Consider the following 21,001-nt stretch of genomic DNA (forward strand, 5'->3'; position numbering starts at 1 on the left):
GTCCTGTTGCCCCCGTAGAGGTTAGGCAGGGTAGTGTACGCCCCCGACTGTTGTAACTAATCTCTGGTAGGGCAGGTTCCCCGAGTTTTCTCAGAAGCGCCTGGGGGCAACTGGGGCCAAGTTGCTGCTTTCACTACACCAGTGGTTCTCAAACTTTTATATTGGTGGCCCCTTACACACAATAAGCCTCTGAGTGCGACCCCTTCCTCATAAATTAAACACAAGTTTTTTATATCAAACACTATTATAAATGTTGGAGGCAAAGCGGGGTTTGGGGGTAGAGACTGACAGCTCATGACCCCCATGTAATAATCTCATGACCCCCAGAGGGGTTGTGACCCCCAGTTTGAGAACCCCTTCACTACACCCCCAGGTTGTTACATTCTTCCACTCCATGGCCACTTCCTCAGTGATCCCTATCACACATACCTCCCTTTCCAGCCCTGAACTTATAGCTGGATAGTATCTGTCTGGCTGTGGATTTCTATGAACACAAACTCTTCTTTAAAGTGGTGGAGCAGCTGGTTAGTTATAACCCCGCCTTTTTGTATCTGAGCTGTTTATTCTTGCTGCCTATCCATAATTTCACTCTTATTATTTTTGAGGTTTATAAAGTTAGAAGGGAGTGCCTGTCATATGTTCAGTGTACCTCTGACAATTGGTTAAATGTACAATTAATATGAGCAAAAGAGAGTCAGCAACAACCCTACAAAATATAACAAAAAAAATAAATAGACCACATTGGAACTGAATCTATCTCGTTAAACATAGCGCGCTCTGCCCCATCTCTTGGATACTGTTTGTGGTCTAGTTCTGTCCCTGCGTGTGTTTGACTACTATGGTTCTGGTGGTTGCCAATTTGATCACACTTGAATGCAACACAGGAGAAATGCACAACAAAGAGCAGGGGTGGGCAGACTACGTCCCAGGGGCCACATCCGGCCCTCAAGCTCCTGCCAGGGAGTGGGGTCTGGGGCTTGCTCCGCTCCGGTGCTCCAGCTGGGGAGTGGGGTGGGGGTGGGGGTTGCCCTGCTCCACATGTGCCGTGGCTCCATACGGCTCCTGGAAGCACTGTCATGTCCCCCTCTCTGGCTCCTATGCGTAGGGGCAGCCAGGGGACTCCGCACACTGCCCCTGCTCCAAGTGCTGCCCCTGCAACTCTCGTTGGCCTGGAACCACGGCCAATGGGAGCTGCAGGGGCAGTGCCTCTGTACGGGGCAGCGCACAGAGCCATCTAGCTGCGCCTCTGCGGAGGAGCCAGAGCGGGGACACATTGCTGCTTCTGGGAGCTGCTTGAGGTAAGCGTGCCCGGAGCCTGCACTCCTGATCTCTTCCCACACCCCAAGCTCCTGCCCCAGCTCTGATCCTCCTCCCACCCTCCGAACCCCTTGGTCCTAGCCCAGAGCACCCTCCTGCACCCCCAACCCATCAGCTGAAGCCCTCACCCCCTTCTGCACCCCAATCATGAGCATTCGTGGCCCACCATACAATTTCCATACCCAGATGTGGACCTCAGGCCAAAAAGTTTGCCCACACTTGACAGAGAGAGAAACGTGGAAAGGGAAGAGATGGGCTTTGGGAACTCTAGGGTCCTTGGCTAAGTTACAGTTTGTAGGAAGTATAACTACTTGCAGCAGCTCCATAGTCTGCCTGAAAGTGCTCCACAGGCCACTGTGTGAGAATTGATGAACTAGTAAATCAGCCTGTCACTTCCCATAAAGTGCAGGGATTTCTGAGGTGAAATGCTTCTCTCAACAAATGGTCTGTCCTTTTCCTTGTATCAGGATGCACTTGTACAACAAATAGAAATTTTGAGGATGTTCACATTGTTGGCACGCTAACCAAGTTTGATTCCCCGTTTTGGGAACAATTTATTATAATCAGTCCAGTTATTTGTTTGCTAATTTCCTCAGTCACAAAGCTTTAAAAATGTTTTCCAATCAAAAGGATTAAATCCTCTATCTTCCTTTACAGGCCATAATGCAGGGAGAAAATAATTTAAAGCCTGTCCTCCAAGTCATTGTGAGTATTCCCTCAAGTGTCATCTTATTCCTATTATCCATAGCTTAGTGTACTTATAATTGTACGTGCTGATCTACAAGTCCATAAAGATAAGGACTCACACTCACACACACCCCTCCGACCGGTGATGAGTTTACAATCCAATTCAGACATGAAGAGGTGGAAGCCTTGTAGGTGAGCAAAGGAGCACTGAAAGGCTCATTGGCATGAATCTGAGTAAGCATGTTTTAGTCCATCTGAGAGAGGCTTTAATTGCTTGTCATCTGTCTATCTTAGTTTTCTGCTTTGAGTAAGCTGTCCCCAATAGGTGTGATCTCGTACTTTGTCTCTGTGTGCCTGTAAAATCAGATAAGGGCTAAGAATTCAAGTGTTTTCTTCTAGAACATCCGTGCCATCGCCACAGGAAATGGGCCATCTCGTTACCGTGTGCTGATGAGCGATGGGGTGAACACGCTCTCCTGTAAGTAATGCATAGTGATGAGAATTTTCAAGTGCATGGCTAATAACTGCACCCAATTGTCAGAATTAATGACAGAGTGGTTTTTGCTGCTGAACTAAGTTCCAAAGGAGTGTGTGAAGGATGTAGAATTTATTTATTTAGATTCTGGGATCTAGAATTGCATTTTAATCTTACAAACAAAATCCATCTTTTTTGAGTTGTTGCAGAGCGTCCAAAAATTCATGTTAATTATGGAGAACAGCTCAGTCATATAGAACAGTGATTAGCGGACTATACTAATAGTGGTGGGGTCCAAGAATCATTTAGCAGCTCATCTTTTTCTAATTTGCTGCATAAATTTTACTTCAGTGGGTTGGGCTACTAGGCAAAATATCATTGCAAGGGTGTTGTGTTCTGCTCTCAAACTTTAGAGAGTTAATATGTGATTTATGTTCCAGAGATATATTCACACTTTCTCACTTGTGATTGCACTGGTTTGTGTGAGATGATTAACTGGGCAGGCCTTAGATCTATGCAGGACCAGTGGCCTGAATGGATTGATTGCAGTTAGCTATGATGGCCATCTTTTCAGGGCTGCATATGCTGGTTGTTTTAGGGTTTTTCTTCTGTTTTTTGCAGCTTTCATGTTGGCTACACAGCTGAATTCTCTAATTGAAGAGGAGCGCTTGTCTGCCCACTGTATCTGCCAGGTTAACAGATACATTGTTAACAGCCTGAAAGATGGAAGGTATTCATGTATATTTAGATATGTGCACACAAATGCATCTGACTAGTGGATGCTGCTGCATGTCACATAAATGATGAGAGGTCAAGTGCTGTTGTTCTGAGATTATTAATAGGTGTATCCATTGGGGTGTGTATGGTGCATGAGGGAGGAGGCATATGGTTCTCCTGACACATCATGTAATCGTGATGGCTGTTTGAGGGCGGCAGAGATAAAAGTTGCTGTACCTGGCTGCAATGTGTTTAGTTGCAGATATTAATATCTGTGTAGTAGTATGTTACCCTCGATGACCAATAACTGACGCTTCAAATTCTCTGTATCATTTATTATTAAATGGAAATAACTGGATAAAATGCATCCAACTGCATAATCGTTAATTAATTCAGTCACTGAAAATTACCTGGTGAGGGTGTGAATGAGGACATGCCCTGGTAATGATTGTTTTTGTATTAAGATGGTAAAGTACTTGAACTTTCTATTGCAAATTAAGGTAGGGTAACAAACCTTCAAGATTGTGTACATGCATGAATGTGTAACTCTGTTAACTTCTGCTGTCACTCTTTCTCCCCAATCCACCTTTTCTATTTGACACTCACTTGTATTTAGTTTTATGCCATTTGGGGCAGAGTTGTAAGGAATGTAGCACATTTTATGTGCTCCTACAATAATGTTGACGGTATCACTACATATCAACATCATGTGCATCATTCAGATGGCTATCTACTCTTCCTGATTAAGTGCTGTATTGTTTCAGTCTACACCACTTCTACTTGCATTGGTTAAATCTCTGGTTGATAATGGAGTGTTTCTTCTTGACAGTGCCTCCCCAGGAAATCTGCCTTCTGTAGTGATTGCAGTGCCTGTGTGTATGCAAAAGACTCATTTATAGCCTAGGGCTATATAGTGTCCAGGAAGATGTCAAGAGTCTTTACTGTTGCTTGCTTTGTGTTTGTAGGAGAGTGATTATATTGATGGATTTAGATGTTCTGAAAACAGCTGATGTGGTTGGTGCAAATATTGGCAATCCAGTACCATACAATGAAGGTAAGGAACTTCCTACAGACAATAGAATTGTTTAAGAGACTCACTATCTTGCTGGTTTTCAGCTGGTTACTCTGTTTTTGGTGAAAAAATAAGGACACTCATTTAATTGTCTTGTGCCTGGAGTCGTGATTTCCATTTCTCCAATGTCACTTGTACCTGTGTAGCTTAGAGTTTTGTACAGTGGCTATCACCACAATATCTAAGCCCAGGCCAAATGGGTTAGTTCCTGCTTCCATGTGTTATGGGGAAGTATCAGACCAGCTGATTGTCACACCTTAGTGACTTTCTATATAGCTCTCAAGTATAATATTGCCTAAATGATTCCATTCTGATTCTTTTTTATCTGCTTGTAACTGTCAGCTTTCAGGCAGACATTTTCCAAGCCACTCTCCTTGAGGTTGTGTTTGGAAAATTGATCAAAAAGTTCAGCTTTCTTAATGAAAGTTGGGTGGTGGGTGGAAAATATATTTCTAATATATAGGGCTTTAAACAAGATTAAAAGGGGCAGGAGACAAAAGCCCAAAGTGTAAAAAGAAATGACCTTAACAGAAGGCTAGCTGTTGTGGGGGGGAGACATGGAAACTTACGATAGGGTCATAGGAGCAACAAGAGGGAAATTAGTGAGGAAATCTGCTTGACAACTAATTGACTATTCACAAATGTAAGGGCTATGGGGAATAAACATAAATAACTGGAAGTCTTAGTCCATGAGCTAAATTATGACTTCATTGGTGTCACAGAGACTCGTTGAGAAGTCTCATGACTGGAATATTGGTATTAAGGGTATAGCTTGTTCAGGAAGGGCAGGCAGGATAAAAAGGGAAGAGGTTTTGCATTAAACCTCAAGAATATATACACTTGTTCTGAGTAAAAGAGGCCAGACCAGTTGAAAGTCTCTGAGTAAAGATAAAGGAGTAAAAAAAATAAGGGTGACATCATGGTAGGGGTCTACAATAGATCACCAAATCAGGAAGAGGAGGCGGATGAGGCATTTCTAGAACAAATAACAGAAATATCCGAAACACAAGACCTGACACTGATGGGGAGCTTCTACTATCCAGACATCTTTTGAAAAAGTAATACAGCAAAACATAAGATTTCTAATAAGTTCTTGGAATGTATTGAGGACAATTTTTTATTTCAGAAAGTGGAGGAAGTAACCGGGGAACAGACTTGATCCTGGCCAACAGGGAGGAATTGGTAGTGAGTCTCAAGGTGGAACGCAGTGTGGGTGAAAGTGATCATGAAATGATCATTTCATGAGTCCAAGGAAAGGAAGGCACGAGATCAACAGAATAAGGACAATGGACTTTTAACAGGGTCGGCACCCATCTCTCATGAGCGCCCCTTCTGGTCAGATGTGATACTGCTGTTCCTTGGTTTGTAGTAACGGGGTAGCATCCACTTCTCACAAGCGCCCCCTTCTGGTCGATGGTTTCTTTGGCAGGTCTTTAGTGACAGCCCTCCGGCTGAGTCTCTCACACTGTCTGTAGGTGGAACAGAACAAACAAACCCCTTCTGGGATATACTGTCTTTACGTTCTGCCAAGGCTTCCTCCCTGGAGACACTGCCCTCTATAACCATCCAACAGGGCCCATCACGGTACCCTCGCTCGGTCTGGCTAGGTTCTGGGCTCAGTCTTTGCTTGGCCCCTGCAGCTTGCCAGGATCTCCTCCTTAGCTCCTTCAGTCTTCGGCAGCCTTCCCTGGGCTCAGTCTTGCTCACACTGAGCTGTCTGTTGTCCTGCTGCTCTTCCAGCCAGCCAGGAACCTGGTCTTCCCTCTTCCAGCTCCAGGAAGTAACTGACTGCTCTGCTTGTTCTGCTGCTTCTTTTTATATGGCCTTCCTGGTCCCTCTGGCTGCTTCCCCTGCAGCCAGTCTAGGCTGCCTAGAGGACTTCTCCTCTGCTCTTCTCTGGGGTGGGGTGAGGTGGGGCCTCTGGACCTAGTCCACCCCATCACCCCAGTAATTAAGAAAATCATCTGCAAACACTTGGAAGATGGTAAAGTGATAGGGAATAGCCAGCATGGATTTGTAAAGAACAAATCATGTCAAACTAATCTTGTGGATGTGGTATACCTAGACTTTAGTAAGGCATTTGATACGGTCTCGCATGATATTCTTATCGATAAACTAGGCCTCAGCTGGAGTATTGTGTCCAGTTCTGGGCACCGCATTTCAAGAAAGATGTGGAGAAATTGGAGAGGGTCCAGAGAAGAGCAACAAGAATGATTAAAGGTCTAGAGAACATGACCTATGAAGGAAGGCTGAAAGAATTGGGTTTGCTTAGTTTGGAAAAGAGAAGACTGAGAGGGGACATGATAGCATTTTTCAGGTATCTAAAAGGGTGTCATAAGGAGGTGGGAGAAAACTTGTTCATCTTAGCCTCTAAGGATAGAACAAGAAGCAATGGGCTTAAACTGTAGCAAGGGAGGTTTAGGTTGGACATTAGGAAAAAGTTCCTAACGTCAGGGTGGTTAAACATTGGAATAAACTGCCTAGGGAGGTTGTGGAATCTCCATCTCTGGAGATATTTAAGAGTAGGTTAGATAAATGTCTATCAGGGATGGTCTAGACAGTATTTGGTCCTGCCATGAGGGCAGGGACTGGACTCGATGACCTCTTGAGGTCCCTTCCAGTCCTAGAGTTGATGAATCTATGAATCACAGACTTCAAAAAAGCAGACTTTAACAAACTCAGAGAACTGGCAGATAAGGTCCCATGGGAAGAATATCTCAGGGGGAAAGTTCAGGAGAGCTGGCAGGTACTCAAGGAGATGATATTAAAGGCACAACTGCAAACTATCCTGATAGAAAGGAAAGATAGGAAGAATAGAAGGAGGGTCAATATTGCTCTATCAGGAGCTCTTTAATGACCTGAAAATCTGAAAGGAACCTTACAAAAAGTGGAGACATGGACAAATTGTTAAGGAGGAGTATAAAAGACTAGCACAAGCATGTAAGGACAACATCTGAAAGGCTAAGGCACAAAATGAGATACACCTACCAAGAAACATAAAAAGCAATAAAAAGAGGATCTTTGAATATATTAGGAGCAAGAAAAAAAAGTGTTTTCTACTTAGTGCGGAAGGAGGAGTAATAACTGAAAACCTCAAGAAGGCTTAGGTGTTTAATGCTTCACTCTTCACTAAAAAGGTTAATGGTGACCAGATGCTCAACACAACTTACATTTCTTCCCCCTTTGCTAATATAAGCCAAAATATGGAAAGAACAGATAGGTTGGATATATTCAAGTCATCAGGGCCTGATGAAATTCACCCTGGGATACTTAGGGAACTAGCTGAAGCAATCTTGGAACCATTAGCAGTTACCTGTGTGAACTCATGGAGGACAGGTCAGGTCCCATTGGATTGTAGAAGGGCAAACATGTTACCTCTCTTTAAAAAGGGGAACAAGGAGTACTTAGGCTGACTGGTCTATAATTCCCCCAACTTCGATACCTGATACTGAAGATATTGAAACAAATTATTAAACAATTAATTTATAAGCACTTAGAGGACAACAGGATTATAAAGAATAGCCAGCATGTATTTGTCAAGAACATAGCATGCCAGATTAACCTAATTTCTTACTTGATAGGGTTACTGGCCTGTCAGTAGATGTGATATATCTTGATTTTAGTAAGGCTTTTGACAGTTCCACATGCCATTCTCATAAACAAAGTTGGGAAATGTGGTTTAGGTGAAATTGCTATAAGGTGGGTGCACAACAGGCTGAGAGACCATACACAGAGAGTAGTTATCAGTGGTTCCCTATCAAACTAGAAGTATCTGGTGGAGTCCCACAGGGGTTTGTCCTGGGTTCAGTACTAGTCAGTATTTTCATTAATGACTTTGGTAATGGAGTGGAGAGCATGCTTATAAAATTTGTAGATGACATCAACCTGGGAGAGATTGGAAGCACTTGGAAGAGAGAATAAGAATTCAAAAAGACCTCAACAAATTGGAGAACTGGCCTGAATTCAACAAGATGAAATTCAGTAAACATAAGTGCATAGTACTTCACTTGGGGCTTGGCTACACTTGTGAGTTACAGCGCATTAAAGGAGCCCCGGGTGCACTAGCTCACTACCCGTCCACACTGGCAAGGCACGTAGAGCGCTCTGACTCCACGGCTACAGCGCTGCTGGTACTCCACCTCGGCGAGTAGAATAACATTTGATGTCCCTCCGCTGGAGCACCCCAGCGTCAGTGTGAACGAGGTGTTGCATTACTGCGCTCTGATCAGCCTCCGGAAATTTACCATAATCCCCTTAAGTCAAGTGGCCACTCTTGTCATTGTTTTGGATATGCCCTTTGAGAGCTCCGTTTGACAGCCGGCATGCTTATCTGCCCCGAGACTTTTCTATGCTACGGGGTTAGGTCAATTTTAGCCGCGTTAGATCGATTTAAAAATGACCGCGTCCACACAACCAACCCCGTTCTGTCGACCTAAAGGGCTCTTAAAATGGACTTCTGTACTCCTCCCCGGCGAGGGGAGTAGTGCTTAAATTGACCTTGCTGGGTCGAATTTGGGGTAGTGAGGACGTAAATCGACGGTATTGGCCTCTGGGAGCTATCCCAGAGTGCTCCATTGTGACCGCTCTGGACAGCACTTTGAAGTTCGATGCACTAGTCAGGTACACAGGAAAAGCCCTGGGAACTTTTGAATTTCATTTCCTGTTTGGTCAGCGTGGCGAGCTCAGCAGCACAGATGACCACGCAGTCCCAGAATCGCAAACGAGCTCCAGCATGGACCGAAAGGGAGACACTGGATCTGATTGCTGTATGGGGAGAAGAATCTGTGCAGGCAGAACTTCGATCCAAAAGAAGAAATGCAAATATATTTGCCAAAATCTCACAGGGCATGTTTGACAGAGGCTACACCAAGGACACACAGCAATGCCGCGTGAAAGTTAAGGAGCTCAGGCAAGCCTACCAAAAGACAAAGGAGGCAAACGGTTGCTCCGGGTCAAAGCCCCAGGCATGCCGCTTCTATGAACAGCTGCATGCCATTCTAGGGGGGGACCCTACTACTATCCCACCACTGTCCGTGGACACCTGCAAGGCAGGGAGTCTCATGAAACACGGAGGAGGATTTTGTGGATGAGGAGGAGGAGAATGCGCTTCAGGCAAGCGGTGAATCTGTTCTCCCCGGCAGCCAGGAACTTTTCATCACCCTGGAGCCAATACCCTCCCAGGGTGGGATCCCTGACCCTGAAGCTGGAGAAGGCACCTCTGGTGAGTGCACATTTGTAACTACAATACAGGGTTCAAAAGCAATAGTGTTCATGGTCACCTGGTTGAAATAGGGGAATTTTTGTAAGGGAACAGTAAAAGGATCCCGTTCATGCTGGGCTGTTTGCGCTTGGCTAAAAGGGATCATCCCAAAGAATAGCCACGCGGTGGGGTGGGGGTAGGTGTGTGCTGCACATCTACCCGAATACTGAAGCCCCTCCTTTTAAACATGAAACCCAACCCATTGCTTGCTCTGAGAAAGGGGGGTGCTGCAGTTTGAAAACATTCCCACATGTTATGAAGGTGTAAGAAGCCAACCCAATTTTACTCTCCCTTTTTATCTCCCCCCCCGGTGCAAATGTTTCTATGCTCCCCCTATCATCTCCGTCTCTGCGGTTATCGCAGATTAGAAGGTGAAAAAAACGCACTCGCGATGACATGTTCTCTGAGCTGATGCAGTCCTCCCGCACTGATAGGGCACGGCTTAATGCATGGAGGCATTCAGTGGCAGAGGCCAGGAAAGAATTGAGTGAGCATGAAGAGCGGAGGCAGGACGTGATGCTGAGGCTAATGGGGGAGCAAAAGGACATGATGAAACGTGTGTTGAGCTGCAGGAAAGCCAACAAGAGCACAGACCCCCGCTGCATCCACTGTATAACCACCAGCCTTCCTCCCCATGTTCCATAGCCTCCTCACCCAGATGCCCAAGAACTCAGGGGGGAGGCTCCGGGCACCCAGCTACTCCACTCCAGAGGGTGGCCCAAGCAACAGAAGACTGTCATTCAAGCAGTTTGTTGTAGCCACGCTAAAAATCAATGTGGCCTTGTCCTTCCCTCCTCTCCCCCACCCCACCCGGGCTACCTTGTCCGTTATCTAATTTTTTTTTTAAATTAATAAAGAATGAATGCATGGTTTCAAAACAATAGCTACTTTATTTAGAAGGGGGGAGGGTGGTTGGCTTACAGGGAATTAAAATCAACAAAGAGGGTGGGTTTGCATCAAGGAGAAAGACACACAACTGTCACACCATAGCCTGGCTAGTCATGAAACTGGTTTTCAAAGCCTCTCTGATGTGCAGTGCGCCTAGCTGTGCTCTTCTAATTGTCCTGGTGTCCGGCTGCTCAAAATTGGACGCCAGGCGATTTGCCTCAACCTCCCACCCCGCCATAAACGTTTCCCCCTTACTCTCTCAGATATTATGGAGCACACAGCAAGCAGCAATAACAATGGGAAGGTTGGTTGCGCTGAGGTCTGACCTAGTCAGCAAACAGCACCAGCGCGCTTTTAAACGTCCAAAGGCACATTCTACCACCATTCTGCACTTGCTCATCCTATAGTGGAACTGCTCCTTACTACTGTCCAGGCTGCCTGTGTAAGGCTTCATGAGCCATGGGAGCAAGGGGTAGGTTGGGTCCCCAAGGATAACTGTTGGCATTTCAACATCCCCAACAGTAACTTTGTGGTCTGGGAAGTAAGTCCCTTCTTGCAGCTGCTCGAACAGCCTGGAGTTCCTAAATATGTGCGCGTCCTGCACCTTTCCTGGCCATCCCACATTGATGTCAGTGAAACGTCCCTTGTGATCCATCAGTGCTTGCAGCATCATTGAGAAGTACTCCTTGCAGTTTATGTACTTGTTGGCAAGGTGGTCCAGTGCCAAGATGGGGATATGCGTTCCGTCTATTGCCTCATCACAGTTAGGGAACCCCATTGCAGCAAAGCCATCCACTATGACCTGCACATTTCCCAGAGTCACTACCCTTGATAACAGAACGCCAATGATTGCATTGGCTACTTGGATCACAGCAGTCCCCAGAGTAGACTTGCCCACTCCAAATTGATTCCCGACTGACCAGTAGCAGTCAGGCGTTGCAAGCTTCCACACGGCTATCGCCACTCGATTCTCAACTGTCAGGGCAGCTCTCATCTTGGTATTCCTGCGCTTCAGGGTGGGGGAAAGCAACTCACAGAGTTCCAGGAAAGTGGCCTTACGCATGCAAAAGTTTTGCAACCACTGTGAATCATCCCATACCTGCAACACTATGCGGTCCCACCAGTCTGTGCTTGTTTGCCTGGCCCAGAATTGGCGTTCCACTGTATCAACCAGCCCCACTGCTGCCATGATGTTCCAGTTGTCACAGCCTGTGCTTTCAGGAATGTCTGTGTCCATGTCCTCATCAAAATCCTCCTCATGCTGGCATCTCTTAGCCTGGTTCTGCATATACTCCAGGACAATGCGCAAGATGTTTACAATGCTCACAACAGCAGCGGTGATGGTGAGCTGAGCGGGCTCCATGCTTGCTGTGGTATGGCGTCTGCAGGAGAGCAGAGTTGCAGCGGAAGTGGTGGATGCCGACGGTTAGCAGTCCTACTGCACTGTCTGCTGACAGCAGCACCCAGAACACAACAGCAATGGTGATGGTGAGCTGAGCTGAGCAGGCTCCATGCTTGCTGTGGTATGGCGTCTGCACGGAAAAAAGGCGCGAAACGATTGTCTGACATTGCTTTCATGGAGGGAGGGGCAACTGATGACATGTACCCAAAACCACCCGCGACAATGTTTTTGCCCCATCAGGCATTGGGAGCTTAACCCAGAATTCCAATGGGCTGCGGGAACTGTGGGATAGCTACCCACAGTGCACTGCTCCATAAGTCAATGCTAGCCACGGTAGTGAGGACGCACTCCGCCGACTTAATGTGCTTAGTGTGGTCATACGCAATCGACTGTATAAAATCGATTTCTAAAAATCAACGTCTATAAATCAACCTAATTTCGTAGTGTAGACATACCCAAAGCAACCATTACTGTGGAATGCTGTGTGTGTGTGTGTGAGAGAGAGAGAGAGAGAGAGAGAGAGGGGGGCTGGGGGAGGAGAGGGAGGTCTGCTGCTGTCTGAACTTATAAGACAGCATGCTGACATGCTCTCAGCCCCCCCAAAACCCACGCTTTTTCTTCCCCCACATACACACACAACACACTCCCTGTCATACTCCACCCCACCCACCCCTATTTGAAAAGCGCGTTGCAGCCACTTGCATGCTGGGATAGCTACCACAATGCACTGCTCTCTGTGGCTGTTGCAAGAGCTGCTAATGTGGCCATGCCAGTGCGCTGGCAGCTGTCAGTGTGGACAGACTACAGCGCTTTCCCTACTGTGATCTACGAAGGCTGGTTTAACTCAGAGCGCTCTATATCTGCAAGTGTAGCCATGCCCTTAGGAAGAAAAAACTAAATGCACAACTACAAAATGGGGAATAACTGGCTATCTGGTAGTACTGCTGAAAAGGATCTGGGGGTATAGTGGATCACAAATTGAATGAGTCAACAATGTGATGCAGTTGTGAAAAAGGGCTAATAACATTCTGTGGTGTATTAATAGGAGTGTTGTGTGTAAGACATGGGAGGTAATTGTCCCACTCTGCTCAGCAATGGTGAGGCCTTTAGAGTACTGTGTCCAGTTCTGGGCACCACATGTTAAGAAATATGTCAAATATCAGGGGATAGCCGTGTTAGTCTGTATCCACAAAAACAGCAAGGAGTCCAGTGGCACCTTAAAGACTAACAGATTTATTTGGGCATAAGCTTTCGTGGGTAAAAAACCTCACTTCTTCAGATGCCCAAATAAATCTGTTAGTCTTTAAGGTGCCACTAGACACCTTGTAGTTTTTACTTTGTGTAATGACCCATCCACTCCCCGTCTTTATTCAAGCCTAATTTAATGGTGTCCAGTTTGCAAATGAATTCCAATTCTGTAGTAGTAGTAGTAACGAGAAACTGCAGAATTGGAATTCATTTGCAAACTGGACACCATTAAATTAGGCTTGAATAAAGACGGGGATTGGATGGGTCATTATACAAAGTAAAAACTATTTCCCCATGCTAATTTTCCCCCTACTGTTACTCACACCTTCTTGTCAACTGTTTGAAATGTGCCATCCTTGATTATCACTACAAACGTTTTTTCTCTCCTGCTAATAGCCCACCTTAATTGATTAGTCTCCTTAGAGTTGGTATGGCAACACCCATTTTTTCATGTTCTCTGTGTGTGTGTATATATATATATATATCTTTCCACTGCATGCATCCGATGAAGTGGATTTTAGCCCACGAAAGCTTATGCCCAAATAAATTTGTTAGTCTCTAAGGTGCCACAAGTACTCCTCGTTCTTTTTGCTGATACAGACTAACACGGCTACCACTCTGAAACCTGTCAGGTAACAATATAATCCATTTTCATTGTTGCTGTCTCCACCTTCTGATTTGGGAAAAGAACAGACTTGCGTGTGGTAGAGTAGCAGGACTGACAACACTGACTGGTAAACTGCTAGGCTGACCAGAAATCTAGCTGAAAAATTGGAGCAGAAATCCTACTTAATGCTGCTGTGTAGAACCATCTTTTTCGATCACTGTTACTTCCATTGTTACTTTTGGAGGAGAAATGCATGCACTAAACAACAAGAGCTTGTTCTTGTGACAGCCATGAAGTTAATCCCAATTTTAAATGTTGTGGTTAATCGTAGCTCTAGACTAGTGTCTTCTGAAAATTTACTGAACAGACTGTTTTATGTGCATGTGTGATTTTCTTCCCAGTTGCTTGTCTGATGCAATAGTATATTTCTTGTTAGCTAGGTGTCTGTTTCAGAGTTGTCATTATTCTTTACTGTTGCTTAGAAGCAGCTTGTCATTTCAAATATTTCTAAGATGCATTTTCAGTTGCAGATTATTCTGAATGTGCAAGTTTTGAAATTATTTTCTGTAGTAGTCTGACTTAGGTTTTAAATTTACATAAAAGTGATTTGTAATAGGAACAGAAATCAACACAGACTGAGCAGTTCTTGCATTGTTAAAATTACTGGAGGATTTTTGCTGTTTGTTTCTTATTTGAATTTACAGCTAGTCAGATCACTAAAGCTGTTGGTATTTGGTCTAATGTAGTCAGAGCAGTGTTAAAGGTTCAGGAGCAAGGCCAATGCACTGATACATTCTGCAGATTAGAGGTTCTCAAATTTTTTCATAGTGTGGACTAAGGATGTAAAATATTAAACGGATAACCGGTAAGTATTAGTTTTACGGTTAACCCACTCTAACTGTTAAGCCTATTGGGGAGTCTGGAGTTGAACTTCAAGCTACTAACCTGAGTTAAAAGCCAAGTTGCAGTGTTTTCACTGTTATTTTAAATTGACCGAACACACTTTTTTTTTTGCAGTTAAGACACATACATAGACTAGTTTTCTGTAATGAAGAGTCAGTCCCTTTTTTAGGGTGCTCCCAAGTGGCCATTGTCAATATACTGACAACTGTCTCTAAGGTGGTCAGAGGCTGTGATGATCCACCTGACTTCCTGTGAATCCCAGTACTGTGGCTCAGGTTGGTCAGCAATGGATTCAGACTTGACTGTGGTGGTTGCTATAATGTGGAGCTCATCATCCTTCATTTAGTGTTTCCATATTTTTTAATTTAGAAAATATGGAGACACTAAGGTGTATCTCGTAGGTTTCTTTATGGTTAGTGTTGAGTCTCGATTTACCTTCACACAGCACCTTTTTCTCTGCATTTTAAGGAGTTTTATTAAATTGTTATATTTTAGCTCTTACGTTGTGCAGTGGTGCAGACCCTACTGCTGAAAGCTGTCAAAAGCTTAAGAACATAAGAACTGCCACACTGGGTCAGACCAAAGGTCCATCTAACCCAGTATCCTGTCTTCCGACAGTGGCCAGTGCCAGGTGCCCCAGAGGGAATGAACAGAACAGGTCATCATCAAGTGATCTATCCCCTGTCGCCCATTCCCGGCTTCTGGCAAACAGAGGCAAGGGACACCATTCCTGCCCATCCTTGCTAATAGCCATTGATGGACCTATCCTCCATGAACTTATCTAGTTCTTTTTTGAACCCTGTTATGGTCTTGGCCTTCACAACATCCCCTGGCAAGGTGTTCCACAGGTTGACTGTGCGTTGTGTGAAGAAATACTTCCTTTTATTTGTTTTAAACCTGCTGCCTATTAATTTCATTTGGTGACTCCTAGTTCTTGTGTTATGAGAAGAAGTAAACAATACTTCCTTATCTACTTTCTCTACACCAGTCATGATTTTATAGACTTCAATCATATCTCCCCTTAGCCGTCTCTTTTCCAAGCTGAAAAGTCCCAGTCTTATTAATCTCTCCTTATACGGAAGCCATTCCATATCCCTAATCATTTTTGTTGCCCTTTTCTGAACCTTTTCCAATTCCAGTATATCTTTTGTGAGATGGGGCAACCACATCTGCACACAGTATTCAAGATGTGGGTGTACCATGGATTTTATATAGAGGCAACATGATATTTTCTGTCCTATTATCTATCCCTTTCTTAATTATTCCCAGTATTCTGTTTGCTTTTTTGACCTCCGCTGCACATTGAGTGGATGTCTTCAGAGAACTATCCACAATGACTCCAAGATCTCTTTCTTGTGTGGTAACAGTTAATTTTGACCCCATCATTTTATATATGACCAGATTAGGGACAGTCCTGATATTTGGGGCTTTGTTTTATATAGGCACCTATTACCCCCCACCCCTGTCCCGATTTTTCATACTTGCTAACTGGTCAACCTATTTTATATGTGTAGTTGGGATTATGCTTTCCAGTGTGCATTACTTTGAATTTATCAATATTAAATTTCATCTGCCATTTTGTTGCCGTCACCCAGTTTTGAGAGATTCTTTAATAGTATCCCTTTAAATAATTGTCAACCCTGAATTCTTTCTAAGTAGTAATAGAAAGTGGTTACTTGTGAAAAGAGATCTGGTTGAGATCACCATATGCTATGGCTCTTCTCAGGATGGTTTGCTGTTGTCTTATAACACATTTGAATGTTAGTGTGTATTCTATGCCATGGGGCTCTTGTGAAAACAAGATTACATCCCATTGTGACACCATGGGTATGTCTCTGCCTCATTTTCTCTTAGTGAGCTTTCCCTAAGTTCAGTGATGCTTGCATACAGTGAACAATGCCCCTCCAGGAATCTAGTTTATTTAATCAACCACCAAACATGCTATGTAAACAAGCCACCACCTGCTTTAAGACCCAGGGCTTCTCTTCTGCCAGGAGCTGTGCAGTCTTTCCCGTGCTAACTCAGGGTTTCTCCCATGCCTTCCTGCCTGAAGAGCTTTGTAGTCTTTCTCCTCTGGAGCGTTCTCTTTGTGTTCTGTGGCTGGTTCCTCTCTCTGGGAGCTTCTGCTCTCCAGGAACACACCACTGGGAGTAGCTTTCCTATCGAGCTCCCCGAGGAGCATCCTCTCGGTTCTGGGCTCCTGCCTGAGGCCCATAAGCCGAGGCCCAGGTGTTCCTTATATACCCGTTCATAAGCCGAATATTTTTGGTTACGGCAAACCGCAGCCACTGGGAGCTGATGGGCTCCGTGTCTGTGAACGCTACAGGTAAACAAAACGTCCCGACCTGCTGACGGGCTGGGAGCCAAAGTTTGCCAACCCCTGAAATACAGGGTCGGCTTATGAAAGGGTCATATTTTTTGCTATTTTGCTATTTTTACCTAACCATCTCGGGGGGTCGGCTTATAAACAAATGGGCTAATGAGCGAGTATATATGGTAATTAACTGCTCCCCAGCTGTTTATCCAATTAACCATCCATAGGTAGATCTGGGTTGGCTCATTCTTTTCAGTGGAGCCTCTCACAGGGAGGCTGGGTGCCTGACTCCACAGAGGGCCAGCCCCTGTGACAGGCATCCTAAAGGCAGTTTTAATTACTTGGGTCCCCATAAAGCAGTTGCTGTGAGAGATCTGGTTGAGATCCATATATGCTGTGGCATTTCTCAGGCTTGGTCTACATTTAAAAGTTAGGTCAATATAGCCATGGTGCTCAGGGGTGTGGGAAAAAGTTCACACCCCCTGAACACCATAGCTATGGTGACATTAACCTCCAAGATGAGTGCAGCTTGGTTGATGGAAGAATGCTTCTGTCGACCTAGCTACCATTGCTTGGGGTTTTGGAGTTTCTATAGTGATGGGAAAAACCCTGCCATTGCTGTAGGACGCACCTGCACTACAGCGGCATATCTATGGCACCATAGCTGAGCTGCTCTAGTGCCCATAGTGTAGACATAGCCTCAGGGTGCCTTGCTATTGTCTTGTAACACATTTGAATGTTAGAGGGTGTTATGTGCTATGGGGCTCTTATGAAAACAAGGTTACATCTCAAAAAGGCACCCTAAGGCAGTTTTAATGACTCTGATCTCCAGCCCATTGCACTATAAGTAGTCTTTTCTCCTCTGATTAACAGGACAGGGGCACCAGCAGCAACGTTCCTCAGCTCCAGCAGCCAGCCCAACACACAGCAAACCACAGCAGCAGAATGGAAATTCAGCAGTAGGTAAGACACTTCTCATTCAGCATGTTTAACTATTGGCTCGCAATACTGAATTGAATTTGAGTCTGAATTTGTTTAGGACTGGAAAGTCAACCCAGCTAGAGAATCCTATAAGAGCAGAGAATGGAGGCAGCTTCAGGGCACCACTTCAAAGTGCCTAGAAAAGAGAGGGCAAGAAGTTGTTCTAAACCAAGAAATGAAAAGTATATCGCAACAGACGAACAGTAAATGACTCTTCATTCACTTACTGTCCCTGAGAGAATGCTGTTCTAGAATCTTTGGAATTTGTTTCCACAGTGAAAAGGGACTACTGCCTTTAAAATATTTGAACACTTCTCTGAGGGAAGAATGATGAGTCCATCTTAAAACACATGAAAGAAACTTGGTAAAAATTCTGGACCTCATTTGGGAAGTAGCATATGTTGCACATTCTTCCTGATTGATGGCTTTTGGTTTAGGCCTCGTCTACACTGCTACTTTATAGCGCTGCAACTTTCTCGTGCAGGGGTGTGTAAACCTCCCCCCCCCCCCCCCCAAGCGCTGTAAGTTTCAGCGCTGTAAAGTGGCAGTGTAGACAGTGCACCAGCGCTGGGAGCTGTTCCCCTCGTGGAGTCACGGCACCACCCCCTCGTGCCATGACTACACAGGCACGTTAAAGCGCTGCCGTGGCAGTGCTTTAACATTGCTAGTGAGGACGTGCCCTTAGTTGAAACTACATTGTGCCCTCTAGACAACTAAACAGATTGTGGTTCCAAACTGATTGAAAGGGTATGTCCGTGCTAAGCCATTGAAGCGGAATGGTTAGGTGTTATAGGGATGAGATTCAATTGAAACTGCCTCTATAAATACTAATTTTTGGCTGAGGGCTTTAAATTGGCATATAAATTGTCTGTCTAGCTGCAGATTTATTTTTCAAGCAAAAAGGTTTCAATCCAAGTCTGAGCTATGAGTAAGATTTGGGACCTGTCTTAGACTTTTTTGGCCAAATTGCACTGTTTGAGAAGCATTTTGAAATAGATACGAGATTTTGAAGCCTGCTTACTAAGACAAAAGTGAAAATGACTCCTACCGTTCTTTACCCCTTACCTTACTTAAACGTATTTGTTTATTCTACATTTATAGGAGCATAAATAGGCTTAGTAACTGTGTGTTTGAGTTCTCCAGGGAGATGCAGGACTGTAGCTAAACTTGCCATATCTTATTGGTGCTGGTTTGTCCTTGCTGATTAATCCGTGGACACTTAGCTGATGATGCTAGCTGAACATCCTTGGAGACTTGCCCATAGCTGCCATTCTTAGTTCATTTACTGTTTAATAGTCATAAAACACTGAAGCATTTCTCTTCTGAAACAATTTGCAGTGACAGACTAGGTACAGTTTGTGACTCAAGAATAGAAGTGCTTTAAAACAGTGAATAACTTCTTTAAAAACATACTGTTCTGTGCCTCTGTACCCTGGTGACTGGAGCCTTATAAATGCCTACATGCATTCCCACTGGGGGAGGGATAGCTCAGTGGTTTCAGCATTGGCCTGCTAAACCCAGGATTGTGAGTTCAATCCTTGAGAGGGCCATTTAGGGATCTGGGGCAAAATCAGTACTTGGTCCTGTTGTGAAGGCAGGGGGCTGGACTCAATGACTTTTCGAGGTCCCTTCCAGTTCTAGGAGATAGGATATCTCCATTAATTTATTTAATTTAATTTTCTACTTGCTTATGTGCATCATCTTCCTGTAGCCTAGTGAGAAAACTTCTGTTGCAGATTGAGTGGTGCCTGGCTTGGCACTGCCACTTGAAATTCATCTTTGTCTATACATAGAAAACAAAAGTGCAAGATCATTTTGTTTGAGTTCTATATAACTGAATTTATGCTTGTTTTTTTAGGCCCCACTACTACTAAGTACCATGGTCCCTCAAAGCAGTTTGGTAAAGCAGGTGGTACTAGCTTCTTGAGCACCCCTGGTGGATCACAGTCCAAAGTGGTACCAATTGCCAGTCTGAACCCATACCAATCCAAGTGAGTTACTCTACCAGCCAGGTTCAAAGAATAATGCATGCATGAAGGAATGATGCTCAGAGTAAATTTCTGCTTGCTCAGAAGAAACATCAGTCTTAAGTCTGCCAAAAATTCTTTAATTTCTCTTGGATACAGTGTCAGTTACTTCAACACAGCTGGTACTAAAGGTATTTTTTTGATTACCCCATGTGCTAGGAACTCTGATAATCTGAGATTAGGCTCTGGATCACCTTGTAAAGTTGGTTCCAGAGTCTGTGGGCTCTGCTAACCTTGACCTGTTACTATGGTATATTGCCTGAAAATCAACTGACATGTTCTACCAGAGGTTTCCTTTTGGTAGCCTATTGATCTGCTCTGCCATAAACTTATTCGTCCTGGCTTCAGGAGAAATGATATCCTGTTTTAAGAGAATGTGGATATAAGTATTTTGGGAACATCAGTAGTTAAATTATACAAACTGATGCACTTTACCCCATATTTTATCAACTGTTTGAACCCAAAAATTGGACTCCTGCGAGGTTCTAATATATGGTCTTTCAGTACAGGTATATTGCTGTACTGGGAATGCTCAGTATAGAAGCGTGAAGGATTAGAGGGTTGATTCCAGGAGAATTGTTTAGTACTTTATCACGCTATATGCCTTAAAAGTGACTTTGTTTTCTTAAATGTTGTTGCTTCTCTATAATTTCTGTTTTAATGGCATAGATAGTATACCCTTTACACAGACAAGTAGAATCACTGAGATACAGTGGAGAATCCTAGGTTCTGAATTAACATCTTAAGAACTGAAAGTCTGAAATTTGTAAGACTCCACTCCATTCTAAAAAAGGACATTGGAGTACTAATTCTTACTGTCTTGTTTCCAGATGGACCATTTGTGCTCGTGTTACCCAAAAAGGCCAGGTTCGCACATGGAGCAACTCCCGTGGTGAAGGAAAGCTGTTCTCTATAGAGCTGGTTGATGAAAGTGTAAGTTCTGTGGTGGGATCCAAGATACTACAGTGATGGGAGCCATAGAAGTACCTAGATAGGAGCAGAGGAGTTCTTGAGATGTCTTTTATGTAAATGAGAGAAGGAAGAACAAAGGAAATAGTTGGCAGATTTGTTATAGAGAATTGCATTCTCTGAGGTGTTAATGT

The 21,001-nt window shown here is 44.3% G+C and overlaps 1 protein-coding gene across 1 annotated transcript in view; it reads left to right on the forward strand.

Moving 5' to 3' along the window:
* Positions 1-21,001, forward strand: part of RPA1 (replication protein A1) — a 46,201-nt gene that overhangs the window by 572 nt on the left and 24,628 nt on the right. Inside the window, exons 2-8 of the mRNA XM_065418160.1 lie at positions 1,975-2,022; positions 2,404-2,482; positions 3,101-3,209; positions 4,162-4,250; positions 17,764-17,853; positions 19,730-19,862; positions 20,729-20,831. Of these exons, the coding sequence (XP_065274232.1) occupies positions 1,975-2,022; positions 2,404-2,482; positions 3,101-3,209; positions 4,162-4,250; positions 17,764-17,853; positions 19,730-19,862; positions 20,729-20,831 (651 nt within the window). The remainder of the gene's footprint in view (positions 1-1,974; positions 2,023-2,403; positions 2,483-3,100; positions 3,210-4,161; positions 4,251-17,763; positions 17,854-19,729; positions 19,863-20,728; positions 20,832-21,001) is intronic.

Source organism: Emys orbicularis, chromosome 17 (assembly GCF_028017835.1).
Source record: "Emys orbicularis isolate rEmyOrb1 chromosome 17, rEmyOrb1.hap1, whole genome shotgun sequence".
Taxonomy (NCBI): Eukaryota; Metazoa; Chordata; order Testudines; family Emydidae; genus Emys; species Emys orbicularis.